The sequence below is a fragment of the Papilio xuthus genome, unplaced genomic scaffold, assembly GCF_000836235.2.
Source record: "Papilio xuthus unplaced genomic scaffold, Pxut_1.1 DF827789.1, whole genome shotgun sequence".
Classification (NCBI taxonomy): domain Eukaryota; kingdom Metazoa; phylum Arthropoda; class Insecta; order Lepidoptera; family Papilionidae; genus Papilio; species Papilio xuthus.
The window spans coordinates 589,498-616,353 of record NW_013530860.1 but is presented as its reverse complement, the minus strand read 5'-3'; the positions used below and the strand labels follow the sequence as shown (position 1 = coordinate 616,353).

At 34.1% G+C, this 26,856-nt stretch overlaps 1 protein-coding gene across 1 annotated transcript; it reads left to right on the top strand.

The window, feature by feature from the left end:
* Window positions 1-26,409, top strand: LOC106115525 (cationic amino acid transporter slimfast). The gene is made up of 11 exons (XM_013308952.1): window positions 1-237; window positions 20,488-20,716; window positions 21,291-21,575; window positions 21,947-22,051; window positions 22,261-22,547; window positions 22,787-23,024; window positions 23,308-23,410; window positions 23,677-23,828; window positions 24,244-24,401; window positions 24,725-24,833; window positions 25,166-26,409. The coding sequence occupies exons 2-11, from the start codon at window positions 20,488-20,490 to the stop codon at window positions 25,273-25,275; spliced, it is 1,776 nt and encodes a 591-aa protein (XP_013164406.1). The 5' UTR covers window positions 1-237; the 3' UTR covers window positions 25,276-26,409.
* The last annotated feature ends 447 nt before the right edge of the window (window positions 26,410-26,856 follow it).

Genomic DNA, 26,856 nt, shown 5'->3' with positions numbered 1-26,856 from the left:
AATATATATATTAGAAAAATTATTCGTACGATTAAAAGAAAAGTTGACACGAGGAGCTGCGTCCGATTCGCGCCGTCCAGTTGGCCGCGAACCGCCACGCGCATGCGTCGTTCGCTGTTTTGCGTCACATGACATTTGCGCGCCAATCAATCGTAATTTTTAACTTTTTTTTTAATTCGTGAAGTGTCAAGTGTAGTGTTAAGAATTTCTAGTGGAGTTATCGAAACGGATTAAAAGGTAGAAATATAATTTATTTATTAAATGTTTCATTTTATAATTTAGGGTAAACAATAAAAAAGTTTATTTTTGGAAGCGACAATACATTCAAAATGTTTAATCATTGTATTATTTTTCGTTATTACAATCTTTATTTTACCCACAAATTTCTTATTACTACTTATTATTATACTTTAAAACAATATTGTCTAAATGCGAATCTTGCTAAACGACTGTTTAATCTAAAAGAGGTAATATGAAATTATGATTAACAAAATTTAAAAAAAAAATCCTACAGGTTATTATCTGTTTTAAATGACTATTTTGTGCTCTGATAAAATCAAGGTTTATGTACCTACGATTAGTTTTAGCCCTTGAAGTACCTTCACTCTTAATCTTTGAATGAAAATTTTTAATAGCAATCTTTATACATGAAAAGCAGGTAATTTATCCTATATCTTATTCCTATAGTTCGAATACGATATAGTTAATTATACTTACTAAGAAATTATCATATTTTTTAATATTAGTAAAGGCGATTTGGGATAAAATCTTACCTAATATAAAAGCAAATGTTTGATTATATGGATGGTTGGATGATTGTTAGAAGGTATCTCCAAAACTGCATGGATTTTGATGAAATTTGTTATAGATATAGAACATAGTCTGAAAGGACACATAGGCTACTAATTAAGTTTTACAAACATCTCATTCATCATCATTCATCATCAGCTCACTATACGTCCCCACCGAGGGGCTCGGAGCCTACCCTGTTAAGGGTAAGTTAAGGGTGATTAGGCCATAGTCAACCACGCTGGCCCAGTGCAGGTTGGTTGACTTAACACATATCTTTTAATTTCTTCTCAGATATGTGCAGGTTGCATCAAGATGTTTTCCTTCACCGTAAGAACGTTGTATAAATGTACATATGTAAATCGGAAATGGAAAAACACATTGGTACATGGTGGGATTCGAACCCAGGACCTGCAGATTGCAAGTCAAATGCTAGACCCCTGAGCCACCGACGCGTTTACAAACATCTAAAATCTAGATATCTTTAAGAATATTTGATACAACATTTTCAATGTAACCCAAACAATTGAATAGTTTAAATACGAAATGTTGATAAAATAACACTTGTTTCAATAAAATTGAATTATTTACTTTACATAGAACGTATGTTATGATTGGTTATGTAAATTAAATATATTAGTCAGATTAAATATTTACATAACTTCATCACTTTATTACATTACCTTCTAGCCGTTGCCTACGACACCATAAGCACGGAATTAAAAAAAAATCTTAATTAGTAGCCTATGTGTTCTTCTAAACTATGTACTATGTCTATGCGAAATTTCAGCAAGATCTATACAACCATTCTGCAGATCAAACAAAACATCCATTTATCTAAATCGTATTTATAATATTACATGTAAAAAGTCCCTTCTTTAGTGTGAGCTTCCACTACCAGAATATCAATGCACGTATCAATGTTTTATGAATAGATTTTTTAACAAAATATCTTTGCTTAGATATGTATTTATTAACTCTTAATGCAATCATAATACATAAAAGTATATGACACTTATAGATAATAAATGGAGCTTAAAAATGAGGCGAAAAAAAGCCTCCGGAGGCCTTTTTACCCCAATTAAGGGAGGCTTTCTACACTCTCTCTACTCTTACACTAATAAGTAATGATATTTAAACGTCAAAATCGTACGAAATCCTCCCTCTTACTAGTAATATAATTCAATAATTTTTGTGTATTTCACCAGTGAAAGTCCACGTTTACCTCTGTTTACGAAGAGAAAATTTTTCCTTAAACATAAAAATAACGAGGTTTAAATCCAAATGATTTACCTAAACTTATAAAGGAAGGAAAACAGATAATAAAACATCAAATATCGAAAATATCTTTTATTTTATTTCTTACTAATGTTACAAATGAGAAATTTTAGATGTATAGAAGAATATTTATTAGAAGGTGTCTCCAGAATAGCTAAAAGATCTCGTTGAAATTCGGCATAGATATAGAACATAGTTTGTAGGAACGCATAGGCTACTAATTAAGGTTTTTTTGATTCCGCGCGAAGTCGCATCAGCTAATCATTACTAACATTAAGATTTTTGTTTTTAACGTCGATTCGAAAACAACTGCACTCTGTAATACACTTTACAGAAATCTGATAACATATACTATCAGTTAGATTAGGATTTGAAAACAATATCTACAATTACGTAAGCGTTAAGATTATCGCCTTACAAATTCTGTGACATCTTATAATCGTTCCAGAATAAAAATAAGAGCTTTAGCAGTGGTAGAGCCCGCTGTAACATGTTCGCACGAATTGTCCCGGCTCGCCAAGTGAAATACCACGACCACACAGAAGACAGGCGTCATGTGGAAGCTATTCTAACTACAGTCTGATGAGTGTGCGTCCCGGAAGCCTAATTTAGTCCTCGTTCCCTTTTCCTTATAAGGGAAGGAGGGGAATTGGAAGTGTGCTTTCCGGATGAGAGGATGCATGGGAAGGGAAAATATTTTCGTTCTGTCCATCCTCTCCCCCGTCGATTAAAGGTAGGCAACGCATATACAATTGCGTATGTCTTTGGGCAACGGTCACTTCGCTATTTCAGCGATATCAGGTGACCGCTCGCTCGTTTGCCACCTTATGATATAAAAATAAAAAAGTTTCCACTGCCGAAACACTCGCAAAAAAAAACATATGGTCATCCCGCTCATTCTATACGAAAAAACGAGAGGAGAGAGTACTTAATATATATTTAACGAGTGTTTCGGTGTACCTACGATTAGATTTAGAAAGTTTCAAAATTAATATTATAACTTGTTAGTCAAGCTGCCGAATTTGAAATACATTTATAAAATATATTAATTGAATGTTGGTTACATTCGAAGTGAGAGGTTTTATAACTTATATGAGTTTACAAGGACGTTAGAAATATAAAGTACTGCCTACATAATATATTTATGTAGTTCATAATCAGTAACTTACTAAAATCAATTACATTGCAACATTCATGACATTATTTTTAATACATTTATTAATATTAGCAATATTTTGTTTCAAAGAAAATTTGCAATTCGAATATTACGTCATCGATTTGGTGAAAATCCCAAAAACAATTACTTTTCATTGTAAATCGTTTGTGTATCGATCGTTTCAAAACTTTTATAATAAATATATACATGCAAATTAGTAACATCATGGAAGTTTTTTTTATTTTATTTATAAAAAAACAGACTAGTTATGAGGCCTAAAGTGTCATGAAGCTTTATGACGCTTCAGAGAAGAATACAAATAAATTCACTCATATTGTTCGTATCAATTACTTGAAATAACAACGTTTAAAAAGCATCGTTTAGTTAGAAAGACTATCCGTTAGTTTGTCAGACTAATACCTCTGTATAAAACATAGCTTCATGTCTGTAATTCTTGCTAAAACAGAGAAAACAATATGTTTTAAACGGGGACTTTAGTCTCGGAGACCCACGGTAAATGAAGCCAACAAAAAACATAGTTCGTGATCCATGACCTTAATTGTTTATCCATGTCCGGTTCTCAAATGATACCAACAAAAAACATTCAAAAAACTATGTTTTAATACCATAGCTATGTGTTTTTAATGATTTTGACCTTCACATCTTCAGTAATGTGATGAACTGCTGTTGATTGCAGTACAAAATTTAAATTATAATAAGCTTGAGCGCGTCGGCTTAGAGGTTAAGCACGTGACTTCTAATCTGCCCTGGGTTTAAATCCCACCATGTAACAATGTGTTATTTTGTTTTACACGCGTATATTTATTCGATGTTTGTTCTGGTGGAAGAAAACATCGTCATAAAAAAAATTCAAAAATATATGTGTGAATTCCCCGAGTAAAAGGCGACGAAGCGGCTCGCCACTCGTCAAGTTCCGTCTCCGAAATGGCGACAAATGGGTTGCGAAGCGTCGTTTGGCCACGCCAATTGGATCCGTGGTCTCTGCCTACACCTCTGAGTTTAAAGGCGTGATTGTATATACAATAAGCAAATGATTTGGCACATGGTGAATAACTCGTATTCTCGTACGGGCCAAATCAAATCTACTATACTATAGTTGCATTTCACAGTTAGTGATATTTTCAAAAACCAATTCTGAAAGGAAATTGCAATGCGATTTAATGCAGTAATATAACTAGATTTTGTATTAAAAATACTTAATCAAACTCCATTGTATCATAGTATTCGGCACTAAACAAACTATGTATACATCATAAAACGATTTCCAAATAATATCTAAGCACTGCTGATTATAAACACTTACTCGTGTTATTGTTACAGTCATCCGATATCCTGACTTGTAAATTAACACGCTCGCCATTTATTTTCAGTGTACATACATATCGTGACAAATATAAAAAATGTAGACGAAAATTATGTTTAGCAAAATATATAATTTGTACAATGCATAAATAAATTGTGTATAAATTCTTACGGTGAAGGAAAACATCATGATGCAACCTGCACATATCTGAGTAGTAATTCAAAGATATGTGTGAAGTCAACCAACCCGCACTTGGCCAGCGTGGTTGACTATGGCCTAATCACCCTTAACTTAGGGTAGGCTCCGATCCCCTCGGTGGGGACGTATAGTGAGCTGATGATGATGAGATCTACTTCTAGCTATTATTTTGTCGTAGATTTATTGGAGACGAAATATATCTTCGCAGCTTCGCGACCTTTCTTTCTCTTCTAAAGCCAGATTTCTCCGCGTACACCACGGAGGATGGTAACATTAAATTCATGACATGAAAATGAACCTGAACGTTGTCGGTCCTCGGGGAAAATGATAAGATACTGTCATCAAAACCCGCTCCGATACGAGTGTACACGTCTGCAACGGGTTCTTGTGAAAGTTGTTATGTTAATATTGCACGAATCCTTTGGGCCGTAAGTTGTCACAATTAGCAATATTAACGGACTTTTAAAAGGGAACAAACTTACAAAGTTATCTTCTATTAATATCACTATAGTAACAATCATTTCTATCGCGCTTGCAGCTATAACATAATGAGTTCAAAATGACTAAAATAACATTATATAAACGTAATAACCCCAGTGGAAAAATTCAATAACACAACACAAAGGCTCAATCATTTAATCGGTAAAAGTAGGTTGCGTTAAACGATTTGAGAACATTAGGTTGTTTACAAAACAGTCGAAGCAGTCGAAGGAAAAACGTCGCGACCTCGCCGCGTCGCCTTGGAGGCTTTATCTTTGATTATAAAGTGTTCAGACCACTTGATTGCTGCACGAACAACTTATAATTCTAAATATTAAACCTCGTTACCACGTCAACTATGTATGACAACTTTATCATACGTAAAACGAGTCGTAAATGGCCGATGAATTACCCAATTTAATCTATTAAGTTTTTTGGAAAACATCAGACTAAAATAAACCTAGGATAAAAAATTATGTAATCCTGCGTAATTTTACTTGTTTTGGCTAATTTTTAAGATACTTATATATCTCTGTCCCCGTCAATAATATTGATATAAAGGTACAATAATTATAAGCTACTTAATTTAATGAACTTAAGGTTATATTGACACAAATTTCTTAACAAAGATCAATGACCGGAGAGTGCCTACAAGGCACTGCTTCTTATGATGGCGACAAAAAAATTGACAACCGGATTTAATCGATGTAATATGAAGTATGAAAAAGTTTAACACACAGTTGAAAGAAATGATAAACTAAATTCTTTAATACATGTTAAATACGAAATATAAGAACCTGTTATATGTCGATGTTTTTTTTATACTCCTGTCTGTTATGTACACTAGTTAGCCTTCTGTTTGAATATGTTGAGTTACTCAAAACGTGGTACATAATTTATGATCCAATTTATCTTACTTCTTACTAATATAAATGTTTGGATGGATGAACGTTTGTTTGCAGGTATCTCCAGAACGGCTGCACTGATCTTGCCGAAATTTGGCATAGATGTGGAACATAATCTTTTAAGTTTTTTTTTAATTCCGCGTTGGTGGCGTCGAGGCCGACAGCTAGTGTATTAATATTTTTAATCTTCGTAACAAAGTTCGGAAGTGAATCTTTATGGTTTTCTACATTTTACGCCTTCGAATAAATTGTCTTCTTTCTGCCACCATTTTCTTAAACAACGATTACAAGATTTAACAGAAGAAAGGACAGACAGACAAAAGAAAAAGGATCCACCTTTTTCTTTTGTCTATGCCTCTGTATTTTGTAGTAGGAGTCGTATCTGCAATCTTCCTTCTTCCAGATATCTATAGACGGGATGTCTATCACGTGACCAAAATTTGTTTATCGACGTATTTTGTATAAAAATTAAATAATCTTCTATATATATAAAAATCAATTGCAGTTCTTCAGTCTCGCTAAAACTCGAGAACGGCTGAACGAATTTATCTTAACTTGGTCTTGAAATGTTTGTGGAGTCTAGGGAAGGTTTAAAAGAGAAAACTTCGAATAATTGCCGGGAACTAATTAAGTTGTTTTTCATTCCACGCGGACGGAGTCGCGGGCGACAGCTAGTTGAACATAATTATTAAGATGTCCTTGCAAGATAACTGTTATTCAGTGTGTAGGAGGAATTGACATTGGAGTAACACCAATGTGGACGTCGACCGAATAATTTGTATTTGTCGTAGACGTATTATGAAATGTGACAAATTGTGAAACGGCTAGGTATTTCGCTTCATTCTTTAAATGACATGTAATCATTTACTGGAAACTATTAGCTATTGTTATAATATAATGGTACTTTACATAATACATATTCAAACCGAAAAATGGAAATTTCCATAATAATGAATAAAAGATTACGTTAGTAATATTAAAATAAAATTAGTTTAGAAGCAGATCTCTTAATGATATAATTATTTAATAGGTATTTTTATTTCCAATATCATTAGTTCGCATTTTGAAATTTAAACATACATTTAGACGTTTTCTTAAATGACAAATATTACATTTTGTTAGTGACATAATTGTGATTTGGGTGGAATGTTGAAAATTGTTTCAACGTTACTTGCAACCGGCGAATTGTTTACGTTTTCTGACGGACTGAGTTAATTTTAAAGGTTAATGACCCGAAAGCCTTAACAATATACACATAAAAAACGTACGTTAAATACAAAATAAACCTCTTCATTACACCATTTACTTATACGATTTTTAATCTTAATTGTATTGTTTATAACACGTTACCTCTAAAACTGTACAAGTCTATTCAAAAGTAATTTGTATGTAAATAAGATTGTTTTAGTAACAACCAAACCGATTTTATGAGTTATTATTCACCATTAAACTTAGTCTAGTTTACAGAGTTTATAGGGGGCTCAGAGCCTACTCTAAATTAAAGGCCGACTAGGCCTTAGTCAACCATATCCCAGTGCAGGTTGACTTCACACATGTCTTTGAATTTCTTCGTAGATATGTACAGGTTGCTTCGCGATGTTTTCTTTTACTGTAAGAATGTCGGATAAATGTACATAAGTCAATCGAAAAACATATTAGTACATGGTGGGATTCGAACTGCAGATTACAAGTCAAGTGCTTAACCCAGCCAGCAACGCTCCGACCATGCTTCTTGATGATTCTACAAAACTATAGCAAAGTCTGCAATCTGTGGACGGGATTGTTGTGATGTAATTACGTATCAGTTTGTACGTTGTCGCAATCATTTCCGATCACCTGACCTACATGTACAGAATTTGGTGAAAGTTGAAAAATGTGTGCATATAAAACAACTTCCTTTAATGACCTGGATACGACGATCTTTGTAACAATAAATATTTGCGAATTTCTAAATGATTTATAAAGAGAAGGCAAATTAGCAACTAATTATAAATTGTTTTATTATCATCACAGTAAAATAACGTGTGGGTTTTTTTTTATATCATAAGGTGGCAAACGAGCGAGCGGCCACCTGAAATCGCTGAAGTAGCGAAGTGACCGTTACCCATAGACATACGCAATTGCATATGCATTGCCTACCTTTAATCGACGGAAGAGAGGATGCACAGAAAGAAAGAAAATATCTTCCCTTCCCATGCATCCTCTCATCCGGAAAGTCCACTTTCACTTCCACTTCCCACCCTTTCCTTATAAGAAAAAGAGTGGAAAGGGAAAGAGGACTAAATTAGGCCTCCGGGACGCACACTCATCAGACGAAACGCGGAATTGCTTCCACTTGACGCCTGTCTTCTGTGTGGTCTGATTTTACCGGGCGAGCCGGGCCAATGCGTGCGAAGATGTTAAAGCTCGCTCTACCACTGTTAAAATTTAAAGTTAGAGTTTAAGTTTTTTCCCTTTACCTGTTCTTGCCTCTTCCAGTATCACAAAACAGAAAACAATGTGTCATGGCAGTGTAATACTACTTAAGAAAGCCAGATGTACTAATTGGCCGTTACTCTAAGGACTGAAATACACGGATTGCGTCAAATAAGTGATAGTTTCAAGCATTCGAACGCGACGTACAGCCTTTTAAATGAGTTCGTTTATGGCGTACATCAATTGCTTAATCGTCCAATATTTCTTTCTCCTTCATCTAACTTTTTAAACTGTCAGCACTGATAACTTAAACCGTTGTTTAATATAAAATATTACTAATATTATAAACGCGAATGTTTAGATGGATGGATGGATGGATGGATATCTTTAGGTTTTTAAAGAACGGCTGTATGAATCTCCCTGAAAGGCATAGATGTAGAAATATGAAAGAACACTACTTACTAATTGAGTTTATTTTAATACCGCAGAAGAAGTCGCTGGCGACTAGTAAAGATAAATTCAATCGCAGTTTCTTTACGTAACAATACATTCTGGTCTGGTTGTTTTATAATTTTCTATACAGTACAAGTATATAATAAGTATTAAGAAGTTACACATATTATATACTTGTCTTGTGGTAAATCTATTCTAAATATATCTGTAAAACCGAAGAGGATGTACTAGAGGTGTTATACGAGCACAATGCCACAGTCTAGAAAAATAAACAGCTGCACCAACATATCCTAAGTTATCATTCACATAAATTGTTATTGTTATCTGATGGTTAATATTATCATTTCTTTTTCATTATTATGTGAAAATTTAATATGTTATGCTTAATTTATTATATAAGTTTTTAAAATATTATTAAAAATGTTCCGCAATATCTTTAGTTGAGAGGTTATAAAATCAAAAACATAGCAGGATATGAACACCTTGAGAAATAACATTATGGATAAAATAGTAGTAAAATAATGACTTTTGACAGTCAGTTTTTATTGCTTAAGTTTTATTTTTAACATCAAAGAACTTACGTAACATTTTAAAGTAGCTCATGAATATATTTACCATTTATAATTTTTTATAGGAAGTTGTTTTACTGAGTTTGTTATGCTGTGGTCGCAGATGGCGGAGTTGCGGCGTTTATGACAGCTCCAATTGTCCAAGTGAACTGAACAATTGTGCAATCGCCGCAATCAATTCATATCCGCATACATACAACATAAATGTACATATAGTTATTAGTATTTCTATATACTTAATTATATATTTAATTACATACGCTTAGTGACAAGATGGTTGTGTGGGTACAAACGAGTATATTAGAAGTCTAAAAGAAGCACCAATGGTAGATAAGTATATAAGCAAAATGTATGGTCTTGTTTTGAGGAAGGATTGTGTGAAAGGTGACTTGATTGAGAAGGATCAATCTGGACGATACCCTGGTGCCCACCCACTTACAGTAGGTTCAGGACTGGTGGATCATGATACCCTTAGTATTAAAGTTTAATGGAAATGTGTCGAGAACAAGTTTTAAAATCAAATATAAAACTGCGTTAGTTTGCTATTTTGGATTTTAATACTATCTTAATCGTATAAAATCAGATAAAAGTAACCAAGAGATACGCTTAGATAACTACGCAAAGACATTGAAATGCTACAAGATTATTTGAAGTGTCGATACAAAATTATAAGCTTTAGTAACAAAGTTTATAAAATCGTTGTGTTTATTGAGGACTCGACATTTCATACCGGTTTTAGCAACATGTTTTTTACGAATAAAATATAATTTTAGGCAGCATTTTACATTAAAAGTGATGTGAAATGTACTTATCGATACGATTGGAAGTATATTTTTAAACAGTTTGACTCTTAGTAAGATCAAATGCTTAGCAACAAAGAACCTAAAGGTCTATGTTACCGGGTCATATAATCAAAAAAAATAGCAAGAAAGAGTAAGAGTTGCTCTAATGTCTTCTCTCACTCATTTAACAAAATATGTTCATCAAAATGTGACACTTTCTTAAAATATAGCTCTCGAACACAAAAGAATTTGCGTACATGAATTCAGAATTGTTACTAATATATGCTTGTAAGTCGACTATAAATATAGTTTTTCTCAGATTAAATTTATCTAAAAGTTTAACCTATCTTTGACAAAATGGACAACCAATCTTAGGAATGGTTACCTCATTTTATAAATTGCATAAAAATTTATCGATAAATGTACATCACTATGAAAACTTCCATTACTCAAATTAAAAGACAACCAAATTAATTATCATACCAGCTCAGGATTCGCAATGCGATAAAATCTTGTCCTTTGCTAATTAACGTTTCTCGGATTTGAAAGGCATTGCGGGACAAATAATGCGTTAATTGGTACTTTTTAGGGTTCCGTACCTAATAGGAAAAAAACGGAACCCTTATAGGATCACTTTCTTGTCTGTCCGTCTGTGTGTCAAGATCCTTTTTCTCAAAAACGCGTGAAGGTATCAAGCTAGAATTTATTATTATTATAGTTAATCTTACTAATATTATAAATGCGAATGTTTAGATGGATGGATGTTTGTTTGAAGGTAACTCCAGAACGGTTGCATGGATCTTACTGAAATTTGACACAGATATAGAACATAGCCTGGAACAACACTTAGACTACTAATTTAGTTTTTCTATTTGGAGCGGACGGAGTCGCGGGCGATAGCTAGTGACAAAATGACTGTGATTGTTTATTATATAAATATTGTTGACGGATTTTGAGAGGTTATAATTCTTAAAGGTTTTGGTTTCGTTTTAAAGTTTGTTTTGGTTTAGTTTTATATATAAAATGGAATGTTTGAGATGGAAAGAACCAAGTTTTTTTTGCATTCAACTGCAATTATTAATCAAGCTGTGGAATTTTGATTTCTTTTAATTTTATTAATCGATGTGTTTTCTTTAGTTGGATATTTATTGATGTTTTGGTCAATTAATTTTATTAGTGCCACGAACCGGTACCAAACAATAATTTGCAATAGATAATTAAGCTGCTATAAAAGTTTGGATGGATGTTTGTTATATGGTATATCCAGAACGGCTGCATCGATCTCGCTAGATATAGAACATAGTCTGGAAGATCACATAGGTTACAAGGTAAGTTATATAAACTTGAATTTAATTTAATTTTTATTACTATAATATAAAAACGTTATATTGCTGACATAGTATTCAGGTTTTAAACTAGCAATTGATAATATTCGTCATACGTACTTTCACTGCGCAAGCGCGGGTAGAATATTGATCAGAGCCTTATTTGACATCTACTGTCATTAATATCCGGTGCTATTTGACAGCTGCAATACGCCGAACCTGACTTTTCTAGGCGAAATGAGGTTTTATAATTGAAAATGGCGACATGGGAATTTTAAAATTGGACCGGATAAAGCAAATACTTGCCTTATGCTTGCACGCTTTTTTAACTTGCTTTGCAAAATATTAAACGACACGAACCTAAATTCGGAGCCTTTTATTACGTCATGTTTATTAACATCCTAAACTTTGTAAGGTACAGGATATTCATCCGACTGTTAATATCTCAATAACAACGGTCAAAGAAATTTTGTATCATATGGCACGTTGCATTTTTTTTTATCATAAATTAGAACTTGTCAGATTTTTCGAGATTTTTTTCGGTAAATTACCTTGGGTTAAAATTACCTTCGAGCGACGGTGACTCAGGGGTAAAGCACTTGACTTGTAATCTTCAGGTCCTAGGTACGAATCCTACCATGTACCACTGTGTATTTCGATTTCCGATTTAAGTATGTACATTTATCCGACGTTCTTACGGTGAAGGAAAACATCGTGATGTAACCTGTACAGTCAGCGTCATATAGATCGTCACAGACAAGATATGCAAATATATAGGTACACCAAAAGTATTCAATTATATCGGTACAACAAAAGTCCTCAAAATAATAGATACATTCACCCTGCTCAAATACATCGGTACATACACAGCGTCAAATATATGAGTACATGCAAGATGCTCATAAATATCGTAGCAGCCACAGCGTCATAAGTAACGAAGCAGTCAAGGTGCCCAAAAATATCGGTACATTTGACAAAATTGAACTCTATCTCTATATACTTGTGATACAATTTGGAATAAACTACTTCTGTTACATTCATTTGACACTTTGTATTAACATTATAGGTTGTCCGGAAAGTTCGTTCTGATTTTCGATATAAAGCTTACAATAGACTGTAGCTGAAGTGGATTCATTTTCGGATTTCCACCATTATCAAACGTCACAAAAATTTCTATATTGTGAATAATTTCATTTCATTGGTTGAGATAAAAACTAATTTTTAAAATTTTATTCAATAATAAAAGACGTTTTAAGTATAGAGTCGTACCAATATAATTTAAAAACATTTCCAAAAATTTAAGAGAACAGGGTTTCAATTTTCCTTATAAAGCGGCGCGAACTTACTGGGCAACCCAATATTTTTCTTCTCCTGTCATAACGCTTAAATATAAAAGTTTGTCACGCCGAATATGACAGATACGTATTAACTAATATCAAATTTTGCCTTGTCACAATATATATAATACTAGTTTGGCGCAGTATTCTAGTATGTTTGCCGTAATATGTAAGTTTACCGGTTCGAATCTCAGGCTACTTTTTTTTCATTTTATCAATCACGGGGTTATTTTTTCATAACCAGTAAAAATTTGGTAATGTAAAATTTTGCTCGACAATTTTTTTTTATAATTTTCGCGGTCGGGTAGAAAGAAATTTAAATAAAGTTAACAACAATTAGGTCAGACCATCGCGGGTGAAGTGAGTGGGAGGAGCGTGGATTGTCTTTGCGGGTTTTAAGAATGGAACGCGCGGAAACTATACGTACAAGTGTTATCTACATATGTGTGCGCGCCCACGCACACTGGAATGTTTATTGCAATCGACCAAAAATTTGATGTAGTTTGGATATTGACATTCAATTTTTTTTCTTTGTTTCTTAAATATAATCAGTATCAGTAAAAGGTAAAAGTAAAAGTGTTATTTTTACCGGTACAAGTTTAACAAATATGAGTAATAAACAAATTACATGCCAATAGCATCGCTTTATCTCCTTCATTTTTGTTTGAAATAGAAAAGTACTTTAACGGTCAAACTCATTAGTCCAAGGCAATATCAAAAAGTACCTAATAACTACGGCGATAGAGTTTAATTACATGTGCTTCGATATTAAAATTAAAAAGTTTAAATATCAAAAAAAAAATAGTGGCTAGGGATTTGAACCGCCGACCTTACGTACCGACGGCGGCGAACGGTAAGGCCACGAGACCAAACTAGCATATATGATGACAAACTTAAATTTGATGTTGGTTTTATCTACCTAATATCTGTCATCCGCGTCGAACACTTTTAGTAAATTTTGAAAAATGGTTTGATGCAAAGTGTCAAATGAATGTAACAGAAGTAGTTTATTCCAAATTGTATCACAAGTATATAGAGATAGAGTTCAATTTTGTCAAATGTACCGATATTTTTGCGCACCTTGACTGCTTCGTTACTTATGACGCTGTGGCTGCTACGATATTTATGAGCATCTTGCATGTACTCATATATTTGACGCTGTGTATGTACCGATGTATTTGAGCAGGGTGAATGTATCTATTATTTTGAGGACTTTTGTTGTACCGATATAATTGATTACTTTTGATGTACCTATATATTTGCATATCTTGTCTGTTACGATCTATATGACGCTGACTGTACATATCTGGGATGAAATTCAAAGATATGTGTGACGTCAACCTGTACTGGGCCAGCATAGTTGACCATGGTCTAGTCACCTCTAACTTAGGGTTGGCTCCGAGCCCTCAGTGGGGACTTATAATGAGCTGATGATGACCTTGGGTTCGGCGTCAATAATGTGCAAGTTGCAAAAAATATGCATAGAGATTATTTTTACTCGACTGATTTAGGAGGACAAAAATAAATGTGCATTGCACAAATTTTAATATAAATTTTGTCTATGACGATACGAAGGTAATTGTCACAAATATTCTTGCAACAAAACCTATATTGTCGCGTGACACGTCGATTCGTATTTTTCCCTTAATGACGCAGCTCCAATCATTTGGGTTATTTTTGTTTTCCAATTAACAAATAGATGGATACTAAGATTCAGATTATCATATTGTGAGTGCAAGAAACATAAACATTTCTAGAGTACAACCACAATAGATTAAAAAAGGAACAAGATTAGATTGTTGTATAAGAAACAAGTGAATAATAAAAGAAACAATATTGCTTATTGTTCGACTCTATAATTCACTCATGTTTTGCAATATGTTAATACTTTTTATTACGCATAATACCATATATGGTTATGAGAGCCTCGAATATGCCTTAAAAGGAAAACTTTTCATCACTAGGTTGAGGTTATCAAGCTGACCTGCTATATATAGTGCCTATAAACATCTTTACATAAAATAAATTGTTAACCTTTTATTTAGTAATGTTGCTTAACAAATGTGGAAGTTTTCTTTTTGTGAATTCGTAATGTATGTCGACTATACAGGTTGTACGAGGCGAGAACAAAAGTTTTATGGGATTCCAATTCAACATCCGTCCTTGTTCAATAATCTTTCTTCATATTAATATCATAAATGCGAATGTTTGTTCAACGATATCTTAGGAACGGGTGCATAAATCTGTTTAGTATTGATGTACTCGTAGAACATAGTATGGAAGAACTCATAGACTACTAATTTTTATTTCCGCGCGGACGAAGACACGTTCGACAACTAGTTTAAAAATGATTCTAAAGTTATTTAATTTATTGTGAAGGAAGAAAACTATCGGTTAAAACAACTAAATCTTTCGATGTCGTTATAACAGGTTTTTATTGTATTTATTCATTTTATTCCGAAACAAGGAAGATGAAGCCAGTTAGGTACGAAGGGCACGGAAAGGGAAATTACCCAATCGAAATGAAGGTTTAAACGTAACTTGATTAATATTCCATATTGTCTTCTATGAAGGTCAATACCTACGCTTATATAAAACGTATTTTTAATATTCAAAGCACATCTAATGATCCGTTATCAAAACAAATGAAAATAACAAGTACGTTAAACCCAGCAAGAAACTTCGTGACCTTGGTTTGTCGTTTAAAAGAACTGTAAATGTATTGCTATCCCTTTTTTTCGCAAGCAATCTTACCAATTTTATAAATCAAAAATGGATGGATAGATGTTCTTTCGATCTTCCTGAAATTTGTCATAAATGTATAACATAGAGTGTAACACATAAGCTAATTACTAAATTTTTTATTACCACGCGGACGAAGTCGCTGGCGACAGCTTGTATTTCATATGTATTCTAAAGACATTAGGATTGTAACAGATGGTAAAATAATATGTTGAGGATTGTCTGAGGAATTGCGGGTTTAAATAAATGAACTCAAAAATGAATCACTTCTTTTGTTCTGGCGATCTAATAACAATATATTTTATCTGCATTTTTATTAAAAAAAAACATACTGATATCGAATTTAAAATTTAAAAAAAATTAAATATATTTTTCTTGTCAAACTCTTTTATTAACAACATATATTAAGGTAGACTAGCAACTGTAACAAGACAATGGAAGTACGTCTTTATCATACATAGTGACAAGAGATGCACTTTTTTCCACATCTGATATCATCTCGCAAACAAACAGCTTACTGGATAAATCCTATCAAACAATGACATGTTAATTGTACCAATCAGAATCACTGTCTTATTGTATTCACTTTTATTTCTAAGCAACATCTAAAATTATATCTAGTAATAATTAGGTTTGGAACACACTGTATGCACGAAGTTTGAATATCTAACAGTTTAGACTCTAAATAGGGACTACTAAGGGTTATTTCGTTTGATATAAGCTGTCTAGCCATATAATATATGACTAGCTGTCGCCCGCGACCCTGTCTGCGCAAATTAGGAAAAAACTTAGATACGTAAATGTTGTTCCAGACCGTTCTGGGGATACCTTCAAACAAACATCCATCTAAACATTCGCATTTATATTATTAGTTTTAGACCTTATTAGTTAGAATCATTTGGCGCGAATGACGTGCTTTCGGTACAAAGTCAAGTGTCAGAATCATTACTGAGGGGACATAAACGTCGACATTCTAGTAAGGCTAGTGTTGTGTCAGTACACCGGCACAGTGTCGGATTTTTTTCCTAACATTAGGAACGCATCTGCAGTTCCTCTGGTGTTGCAGATGTCCATGGGTGTCGTTGATCACCACGGTGGTCCCGCCGCCCGTTTGGCCCCTTCTCTTATAAAAAAAGGAAGATCAAAGGGTTTTCCATTCTCCATGTCAAATCGGTTTGTCTCAAGTAAGACGGGTAGACGAATGTAAATTACAATTTGAGAAAACACAAGTACTCAGTAGCAAATCACGTTTCTCACGAACAATGGTAAACATTTTCCTATTGTTTTCTTTCAAACGAATGTCATAAGATAACGTTTAATATGACTATTCGTTGTTTAATTTAAAAAAGTAAAGCAAAGATTATTCTCACAGTTAATAAGTTAAACCTTAGAGAAGAGATAATTCCACATCCTAATTCATTCATAAAATGTATTTATTTTTGAAGCAGAATTTAAGTTTTTACATAAAAAAGATATAATCACACTTTTTATACTACAAGTTGGCAAACAAGGCATCTGCAATAACTTTGAAGTTTGCAAATGCGTTATGTTCAATACATAGATAGAAAGGAGATGACGTAATGTCATATACATCTCCTCCCCTGCCAAAGTCATTTCCCTTTCCTCATTAGAAAGAGATAGGTAGCGTTAGAGAGCTTAGACTGCTAACGCTTGTGGTCTTGTGATCTTTTGAAAGAAAATAGATGACGTAATATCCTACACATCTCCTCCCCTGTCAGTCACTTCCCTTTCCTCATTAGAAAGAGATAGCGTTAGACAGCTTAGACACCAAACGCGTGTGATCTTTTGTTAAGGTAAAGAACTTGTTATTATAGAAAAATGTTACTCTGGTTATATAGTTATGAACAGTGTGACCCCACCTTTACGTGAGTGCGACAATCAGCCTGTATAGAGGAATTATGCAGGTTGTAAAGATTAGAGAGACAAGCAAACAGGGGCGTAGTGACGAGACACTTTGAAATTAACGTTGTCACTGTTTGGTACACAGTCACGCAGTGATTTTGTGTTTTTTAATTGATTAATTACTTCTTATTTTTTTGTTGTTGTTTTTTTTATATTGTCTTCCTGATTTTACGGTAAGTGTATCGATTGCTTTATAGAATAAGTTCCTTTAATTGTTGATACGAGTTTTTATAAGTTTGAAAAATGTTTTCTCGTTTATTAAGTCTCAAGTATTTTTGTATTGATTGATTTTGATTGATTAAATTAATTTCATCATCTAATTTCTTACTAATATTATAAATTATTCAAACTTTCATGAGACATTATACTAAACTGATATATAAAAACGGCTAAACACTCACGTATATTCGTCCGGTGGCGGCACCGACTAGTTTCGAACCCATCGGGGCCCCAGTGAGCGACGGGCCGCGTCCGCGAAATAATACCAGTACCACTCATCCTGTCGAAGGGCCCCCGATGAGCTCGAAACTAGTCGGTGCCGCCACCGGACGTATATACGTGAGTGTTTAGCCGTGTTTATATATATCAGTTTAATATTATAAATGCTAATGTTTAGATAGATGGATGAATATTTCTTTTAATAATCTCCGGAACGGTTACATGGATCTTACTGAAAATTGACATAGATGTAAAACATAGTCTGGAAGAACACATAGACTACTTATAAAATTTCTTTTTAATTCCGCGTGGACGGAGTCGAGGACGACAGCTAGTATCTTTATAAATATTGTCTCTAATATAATATGTGTGAACATTTCATTAAAATATTCTAAATATCTAGTCTTTTATCAAACAAAGCAGTCGAATACATATTGAACTTGTTTTAACCATTATAGTGTTGCAGGAAGTAAGTTGTCTTACACTCCGGTTGTATTTTCATTAACACTGACAAATCGTGAATACTGTCAATTTATAATTTGCCTAGATAAATTGTAGAGTCAAAACCAATCGGCAATTAATTATCATCATCATCATTATTAGCTCACTATAAGTCCCCACCGAGGGGCTCGGAGCCTACCCTAAGTTAAGGGTGACTAGGCCATAGTCAACCACGCTGGCCAAGTGCGGGTTGGTTGACTTCACACATATTTTTGAATTTCTTCTCAGATATGTGCAGGTTAGATCACGATATTTTCCTTCACCGTAAGAACGTCGGATAAATGTACATATGTAAATCGAATATCGAAAAACATATTGGTACAAGACGGGATTCGAACCCAGGACCTGCAGATTGCAAGTCAAATGCTCGACTCCTGAGCCACCGACGCTTCTTAAGTAAATAAAATTTTATTCGCTTCGCAATTAAATATCATGAATGACAAATATTAACGAAATGCAGTAATAAAACATCTCACTTTATGAATTCGTTTGATATGTAATTTGTCGTCTTTATAATTTTTCTAGACATATTACAAATAGGCGGCATTTACGATATATCGATAACATATCGATATGCCAAGATCATTACCGATTGCGAGGCCGTGACAACAAATCTTGATAACAGTAACGATCTTATTATAGAATAGAATGATCATTGTTTTCTTGCGTTGACTTTTAATATTTAATGGATTCATTATTATAGGCATTAATTAATAAAGAAACAAAATCCCACTAAAAAAATGTAGAGTTAATTTTTCATCAAACTGTACTTTCTCTTAAACTTTAGGATATTATTCCAACACAAAAATTTTCCCAAAAAAAGCATACTTATTCATTTTGATCTTGGGTTTCCGAGACCAAATCCCCGTTTATTATTAACTCTGTTTTGTCAAAGATAATGAGAGGGATATAGATATGTTTTAAACAGAGATTCTTGTCTCAGAAACCAAAGGTTAACGTGTAATTCTTATGTTTTATTAGGAGTTTGTCATATCTGAGTTAAGCTGGGTTTATTAAAATCATATTAATGTTATCCAAAATATAATCCGAATTATAAAGAGATTTGAGCAACATTTTTCCGCATAAATATTGTAAAATGATTAGTTTTAATGAGCGTAAAGCCTTAAGCAATGACCTGAGTCGAGATAATTTTTGCCAAGTTGAGAAAGAATACTGCGATTTATCAAATTTGATACTTGTTATGAGCCAATGCTCTTTATTCTAAGTCTTAGGTAGTGTATTAAGGTCAGAGTTATGACGCTTTATACCAACCTAACAACGCATGACAGTTTTTTTTTTCAACGTTTTTCGACTAAAGCTACTGGCTGCGCCGTGATAAAAAGAAAGTCGCGCGCAGCTAAAGTCGCTCGGTGATGGTGAAAAATGAGTTCTTTGGCCCCAACCGCCATCTAAAAACCTATTAAATTATTGCCATTTTTTGTATAAGTATATTTGACGTTGCAACACATAACCGTAAAAATCTTATCGCGTATAAATTTCCACAAGAAATTGCCAATCTAACACATTGGCAAGAAAATGGCTACTAAATATTTAGCCATGTAAGATGTATTTTCTTATCAATTTTATAAGATATAATGTAAAATATTTAAAAAAATAGATCATAATATAAACTTTGAAACGAAATATATTGTATTTTCATTCCTTTAATTAACCCTCTAAATGATATAAACGTATGCAAAAACTTCCGAAACCTAGAACTCCTTTACTAACTCAATTATAGAGACGTAGGAAATACAATTATGAACAAAATGCTACGTTCAAGTCTGAGAAAACGACCCACAAAATAGAAAAAGACAAAGAGCAAGAGAACAAGATTAAATGTTAACACTCTAACAGCCGTCTAACTTTCAGATGGGTTGCGCGAGGATATTCGCGGCACTTCGCCGTTGTAAGCAACTAGAAGACGACAGTACAACTCAACTATCAAGATGTCTCGGTCTTATCGACCTGACAGCACTGGGCGTGGGCAGTACCTTGGGGTTAGGTGTGTACGTGCTGGCTGGAGCGGTGGCCAAGACCGTCGCAGGACCAGCTGTGACACTTAGCTTTTTAGTCGCAGCGATAGCATCTGCGTTTGCTGGTGAGTTTTACAACGCCCTTAGTGTAGTAAGACATTTTATATCATAAGAAATACAAAGATATATATGTTATATCAGTCTACTTAAGTTCTTTAATAGACTATTATCAAATAAATTGTCTATTCATTGTATTAACACGTTAGCTGCCAGAATGATTTTTCGAAAAACGATTTTTTTTTTATTTAATTTTGTCCAAAACTATTTGAATGGGGCCTTGCTGGTCATGCTGTATACAACAATTCAATTAAAAAGCCACAGCGAGGTGTTGAATGGAAGTATGGCTTATCGGACACATATTCCGACACGGCCTGATTGAAACATTAGCTTGTCGGACATATAGTCCGACTTGGCAGCTAACGTGTTAAGAAGGCAAAGGAGTAATTATCTTTTTCAAACTTACTTATCTTACTTTGATCCTCTAACCTTCTTGTTCTTTGCTGCAGTCTTTTCAAACTGGTCGTGGCTTTCAGGTATCGATGAAACGTTTCCCGAGCCGTCGCAAATCTTTATTAAATCCAAAATTTATTATCTACGTTAAACTAGGCAACATGAAATTAACATCTTAAATATTTGCAGGTCTATGCTACGCAGAGTTCGCTGCAAGAGTTCCCAAAGCTGGTTCCGCTTACGTCTACAGTTATGTCAGTGTTGGTGAATTCGTTGCTTTTACCATCGGGTGGAACCTCATCTTGGAATACGTTATCGGCACAGCCAGTGTGGCCAAAGGCATGGCCAACTATGTAGATAGTCTGTGCAACAATACCCTGGCAAATACAATGACTTCCATCGCTCCGATTAATGTTTCATTTCTTGCTGATTATCCAGATTTCTTTGCGTTCGCTTTGGTGCTTATGATTACTAGTAAGTATTATTTATCTTATCTTACTTCTTACTAATATTATATTTGCTAATGTTTGGATGTTAGAACGTATCTCCAGAATTTCTGGGTCAAGCCAAAATTTTGTTTACATGTAAAACATAGTCTGGAAAAGTACAAAGACTGCTAATTATGTTTTTTTTTCCTCGCGGATGCGAGCAGCTAGTTATAGGATCTCATGATGCCAAGTAATCACACTTGAAGAAGGAACTAGAAACTTTAAAAGACGATTAATATTCTTTAGATAAGAAAACATAAAACTCCAAAGTTCAATCTGTTTTCAACCTAACTCTTGTTTGAGCTTCTTTTATATAATGAGGTGTTTTGCTAATTAAAATTTTTGTTTCCATTTCAGTTCTTCTCGCGGTTGGAGTGAGTGAGTCTACAAAAATAAACAATGTCTTCACAGCTCTCAACATGACCACTGTTGTTGTCGTCGTTATTGCTGGGGCGATGAAAAGTAAGTATCTCCCGTATACTATTTGCAATTCATTACTTTGGTAATATTGATTTTAAGGTAAATATTTAATCGTGATACGATGTGAGAGTGAACATGGTTGTGTTGTTCTTGAAGGCTTCCACGTCATATTTAACATCGACACTGAGGCCTTCACAAATTATAAATAATAAATGAGACTCTATTTTGAATGTGTTAAAAACCTATTTCAGGTGACCCGGCAAACTGGAGAATCAACGTTGAAGATATACCGGAAGACCAACGCGCTTCAGCCGGCGCGGGAGGCTTCATGCCGTGGGGGGTCGCTGGGGTGATGGCCGGCGCTGCTAAGTGTTTCTTCGGTTTTGTCGGCTTTGACTGCGTGGCTACCACGGGCGAGGAGGCCAAGAACCCCAAGCGAGACATCCCTCTTTCTATCGTGTTGTCTCTTGTCATCATATTTGCGTCATACTTTAGTATTGCAACTGTTCTCACTATGATGTGGCCGTATTACCTTCAGGTAAGGATATCTAAATCTCTTTTTAGCAGCAAGATTGTTTTATTCTAGATTTTCCATTTTTAATAGTAATGAACGTGTTAAATTTACTGCACTGTTTAAGTAGACAAAAAGATATGACACATTTCTAAACATTTTTCTTTTTACATTCAGAATCTACTCTTACTGGTATTCAGAGACGTGTTATTATTTAATAAATAAGAAGATAAACTCTTACATTAACGAATTATTTGTATTTTCAGGACGCAGATGCGCCATTCCCGTACGTGTTCACGCAAGTAGGCATGCCAGTGGTGCGGTGGCTGGTGACTGGGGGCGCTGTGTGCGCGCTCTGCACCAGTCTGCTGGGCGCCATGTTCCCTCTGCCGCGTGTCCTCTACGCGATGGCGAGTGACGGCGTGCTCTTCAGACCTCTCGCCGCCATCAATGCCAAGACTAAGACCCCAATGCTCGCTACGATACTCAGCGGATTGTTATCTGGTAAGTGTTACTTTGTCAAGAGCGTCTATGGTGTGGTGTGGTTTTAGTCCTCTATCCCATCCTTTTCTTATAATGGAAGGGTAAGAAGGGGAAGTGATTTGATGGAAGAGGGAACGCATAGGAGAGGGAATTTTTCTCTTTATGTGCGTCTCCTCCACCGTCATCTGCAATTACGGATGTCTATGGTCAACGGTTGCTTTACCATTTCGGCGAATTCAGGTGGCCGTTTGCAACCTTATAATTTAAAATATGTTGAATTATCAGCAACTATAATCTGTTTCAGCAATAATGGCGGCAATCTTCAACCTCAACCAGCTGATAGACATGATGTCAATTGGTACATTGCTCGCTTACACCATTGTGGCGACCAGCGTACTCATTCTTAGGTATATTAAAATTATTTTTAATAGAAATTATAACTAATTAAATTATACGAGGTAGTTTTGCTATTAATCGTTTCAGGGGTTTAAAATTTAAACACGTTAGAGACCAAAATAAACTGATGTGTCCAATGGAGTAAATACTAGACGAAACTTTTAGCTCTGTAGCAGTTTTTGATTTTATCCAATAAACACCAAAAATCATAAACAATGATTTAAAACTTGTAAAGAGTTTGAATCTAACGAAGAATTATTAATATTACAATTTGCAGATACGATGAGCACGGAGAGTTGCAGCTTAAAAATGGCAAACCGTTACCCGAGACCCCGTACACGGTGGTGCGGCAGATCTTCAACCTGCTGGGTTTGAAGCATCCCACTGAACTGTCAGCTAACATCGCTAAGTGGAGCATTGGTATACTAGGTACGACTGCTATTGATACTTGAATCTTGATTTCGTAATTTTTATCAGACTGTGAGGATTTGATGGCGCAACAGTGCCCATTGGCTTTGACTTTGTTTTCATATATTAGTAAGTGTTGGTTTTTGAACCAGAATCTGTTAAAATATATTGTTATCTCTGTTTTGTCAAAGATAATGGCAGGCCTCAGAAACCAACGATAAGTCACTTTTTATATTAATCGTTACTATCTAGTTGTCTTTTAAGTTTCTATACTTTTACAAACTTACTAATATTATAAATTAGAATGTATGTATGGATAGATAGATAGATTTGTATCTCCAAAACAGCTGCATGGATCATGACGAAATTTGGCAGAAATGTCGAACATAGTCTGGTATAACACATAGGCTACTAATTATGTTTTTTAAATTGTTAGGCGTGGCGGCGCTGGGCACGTGCGCGGTGATGCGGTGGGAGGTGCCGAGCGCGGAGCTGCAGGTGGCGCTGTTCGCTGCGGGCGCGGGCGTGCTGCTCGCGCTGCTGGTCGTGCTGTACCGCCAGCCCAGGAATGACGTCACACATCTCACCTTCACCGTCAGTACTAACACTAACACAACAACATCTTAAACTCAACTGTCACTTGTGTCGCAGATTATAAATGCATAGTTCATTGCTTAGACATGACAGATTTTCTTTGTTCCGACTTAAACGCGTCTTTTAATTCTATCTTTACTATTAGTCCATACTCTCACCACCGCAATACAATGATAACAGTAACGGTCAGCGCTAAAGTGGCAAAAATCAATTAAGCACAAAATACCATGTCTTATAGCCTGTCCAATTATAGAAGTCAGTGGAGACTACACTAGCGACATCTACTCAAGTTTAAACAGACTAATGTGGTAAATACTATCCAGGTGCCGCTAGTACCTCTGGTGCCGTACCTCAGCGTGTGCATGAACCTGTACCTGATGATGCAGCTCGACTACCAGACCTGGGTCCGGTTCATCATCTGGCTCGCACTCGGTATGTTACATTTTATATCTATGTTACACTTTCTAATGAATATTGTAACATTCATTGATACCATAAAATCTGAAATAGTTTGACTTTAAAATAGGGACGCCATTGTACGATTATTTAGGGTTGCCATCAACGAATATAATGGACAAAAAAACAATCCAATTTCTATGTTACACTTTCTAATCGTTACTGTATTTCCTAAAAGCATGGTTTGTTCTAATATTCTTATATTTCTTAAGGTTTATTGGGATCGATGGTATTTTTTAACTTTTTTTTATTTTGGCTGGCTCTATTTAAACCTTGGTTATTATATTATTTATCAATTGATTTTCCAGGATACCTAATCTACTTTATCTACGGTATCAAAAATAGCTCGTTACGGATAGAGTCTACGAAGCTGACGAAGAACGGCGTAGAAGAGAAACACGTAGTAACAAAATTCTAAAAAAAAATTATGTTTTTGTACTGACGTTTAAGCAAAGGGTAAGAAAAGATTTTTGACATACTGGCATTTTATTAATGTATCTTTTTGGTATGTATGAAGTGTGATATTTATTAGGTTTAGTAATTTTTAATTATTTTATACTAGATTTTAGATTTTGAATTAATCTAGTAATAAATATAGCTTATTACTCAGTGATAAAGTACCTTTTTAACTTTAAAATAATTTTTAAAATCGGTCCAGTAGTTTTTGAGTTAATTCGTTACATACAAAAATACAAATTTCTCCTCTTTATAATATAACTATAGAATAGATGGGTTGAAATTATATTAATAAATGGAGTTATTGTCACGTTCAGTCATTTAATGTCTACTAAGCTTCCCTTAGTGTAGATTTACTTGAAGAAAATCCTAGGTCCTTCCTTAGTGTCTTTGAGTTTAATAAGATATATTAAGTTTATATTAGATTTATGACTTTGCCATGTTGTAGATAATTTTTAAACAATTTATATTAAATCTTATATATATATAAAAATCAATTGCTGTTCGTTAGTCTCGCTAAACTCGAGAACGGCTGTACGGATTTATCTTATCTTGGTCTTGAAATGTTCGTGTAGGTCTAGGGAAGGTTTAAAAGGTGAGAAAAATTCGCATAACGGTCGCAGGCGACAGCTAGTTAAGGATAAATGATAACATTGCTCAATAAGTTAATTTGTGAACAGTGATACGGTAGCGTTATTGTGATAGTGGGTTCGATTCCCAATTAATTTTAAAAAATGAATTTGCCTATATTTAGGATTTTATAGATTTTTCTCCATTAGTTTATTCCCTAATAACGAATTTTTATTTGGACATCATTTAACTTCTATTCATGTTTTCAATAAGATTTCATATTTTAATAAATTGTTAATGTACTTAAGACATAATATAAGACATGGATTTATTTCATTATGTGACTTATCTTTATATAACATTAGGTTTTCATTGCCGTACAAACAAAAACATCTTATCATTGCTTTCATTATAGTTGAAGGAACAGTAGATATACATCTTTTTTAAGTTACAGCAGTGGAAACTTACTGTAAAATATATAAAAATATTTCATGCTATGGTTAATTTATTTAAGATTTAACCTGTGATTCAAATTTAAATAAAGGATAATATGACATTTAAGTTTTTTTTATTTTACATCTACTTCTTGTCCTTCGGCCTTAAAATTGTAAAATATTTTTTTAATCTTACTTAATTTATGGAATTTGCTGTGTTAAGAAAACCTTTAAAACAATTAACATAAAATAGAGTTAAAGTGAACCAGTTCAAATTAACTATTAGTTAATGAATCTAAGATAATTTGAAAATGTTTTAACACAATTAGTTCACGCGTCCGATTAACGCATCATAAAGAACCTTATACTTACGCTGATTAAAACACATGTATGATAAAATTTTTAAAACAATACATTCTGCATAGAAGTGACAATGGAAACCTACGGCTTGATTGAATATTTTAAACTCCTACACCTTTACACGTGAGTGTTTATCCGTGTTTATATATCAGTTTAGTATAATGTCTCACGAAAGTGAA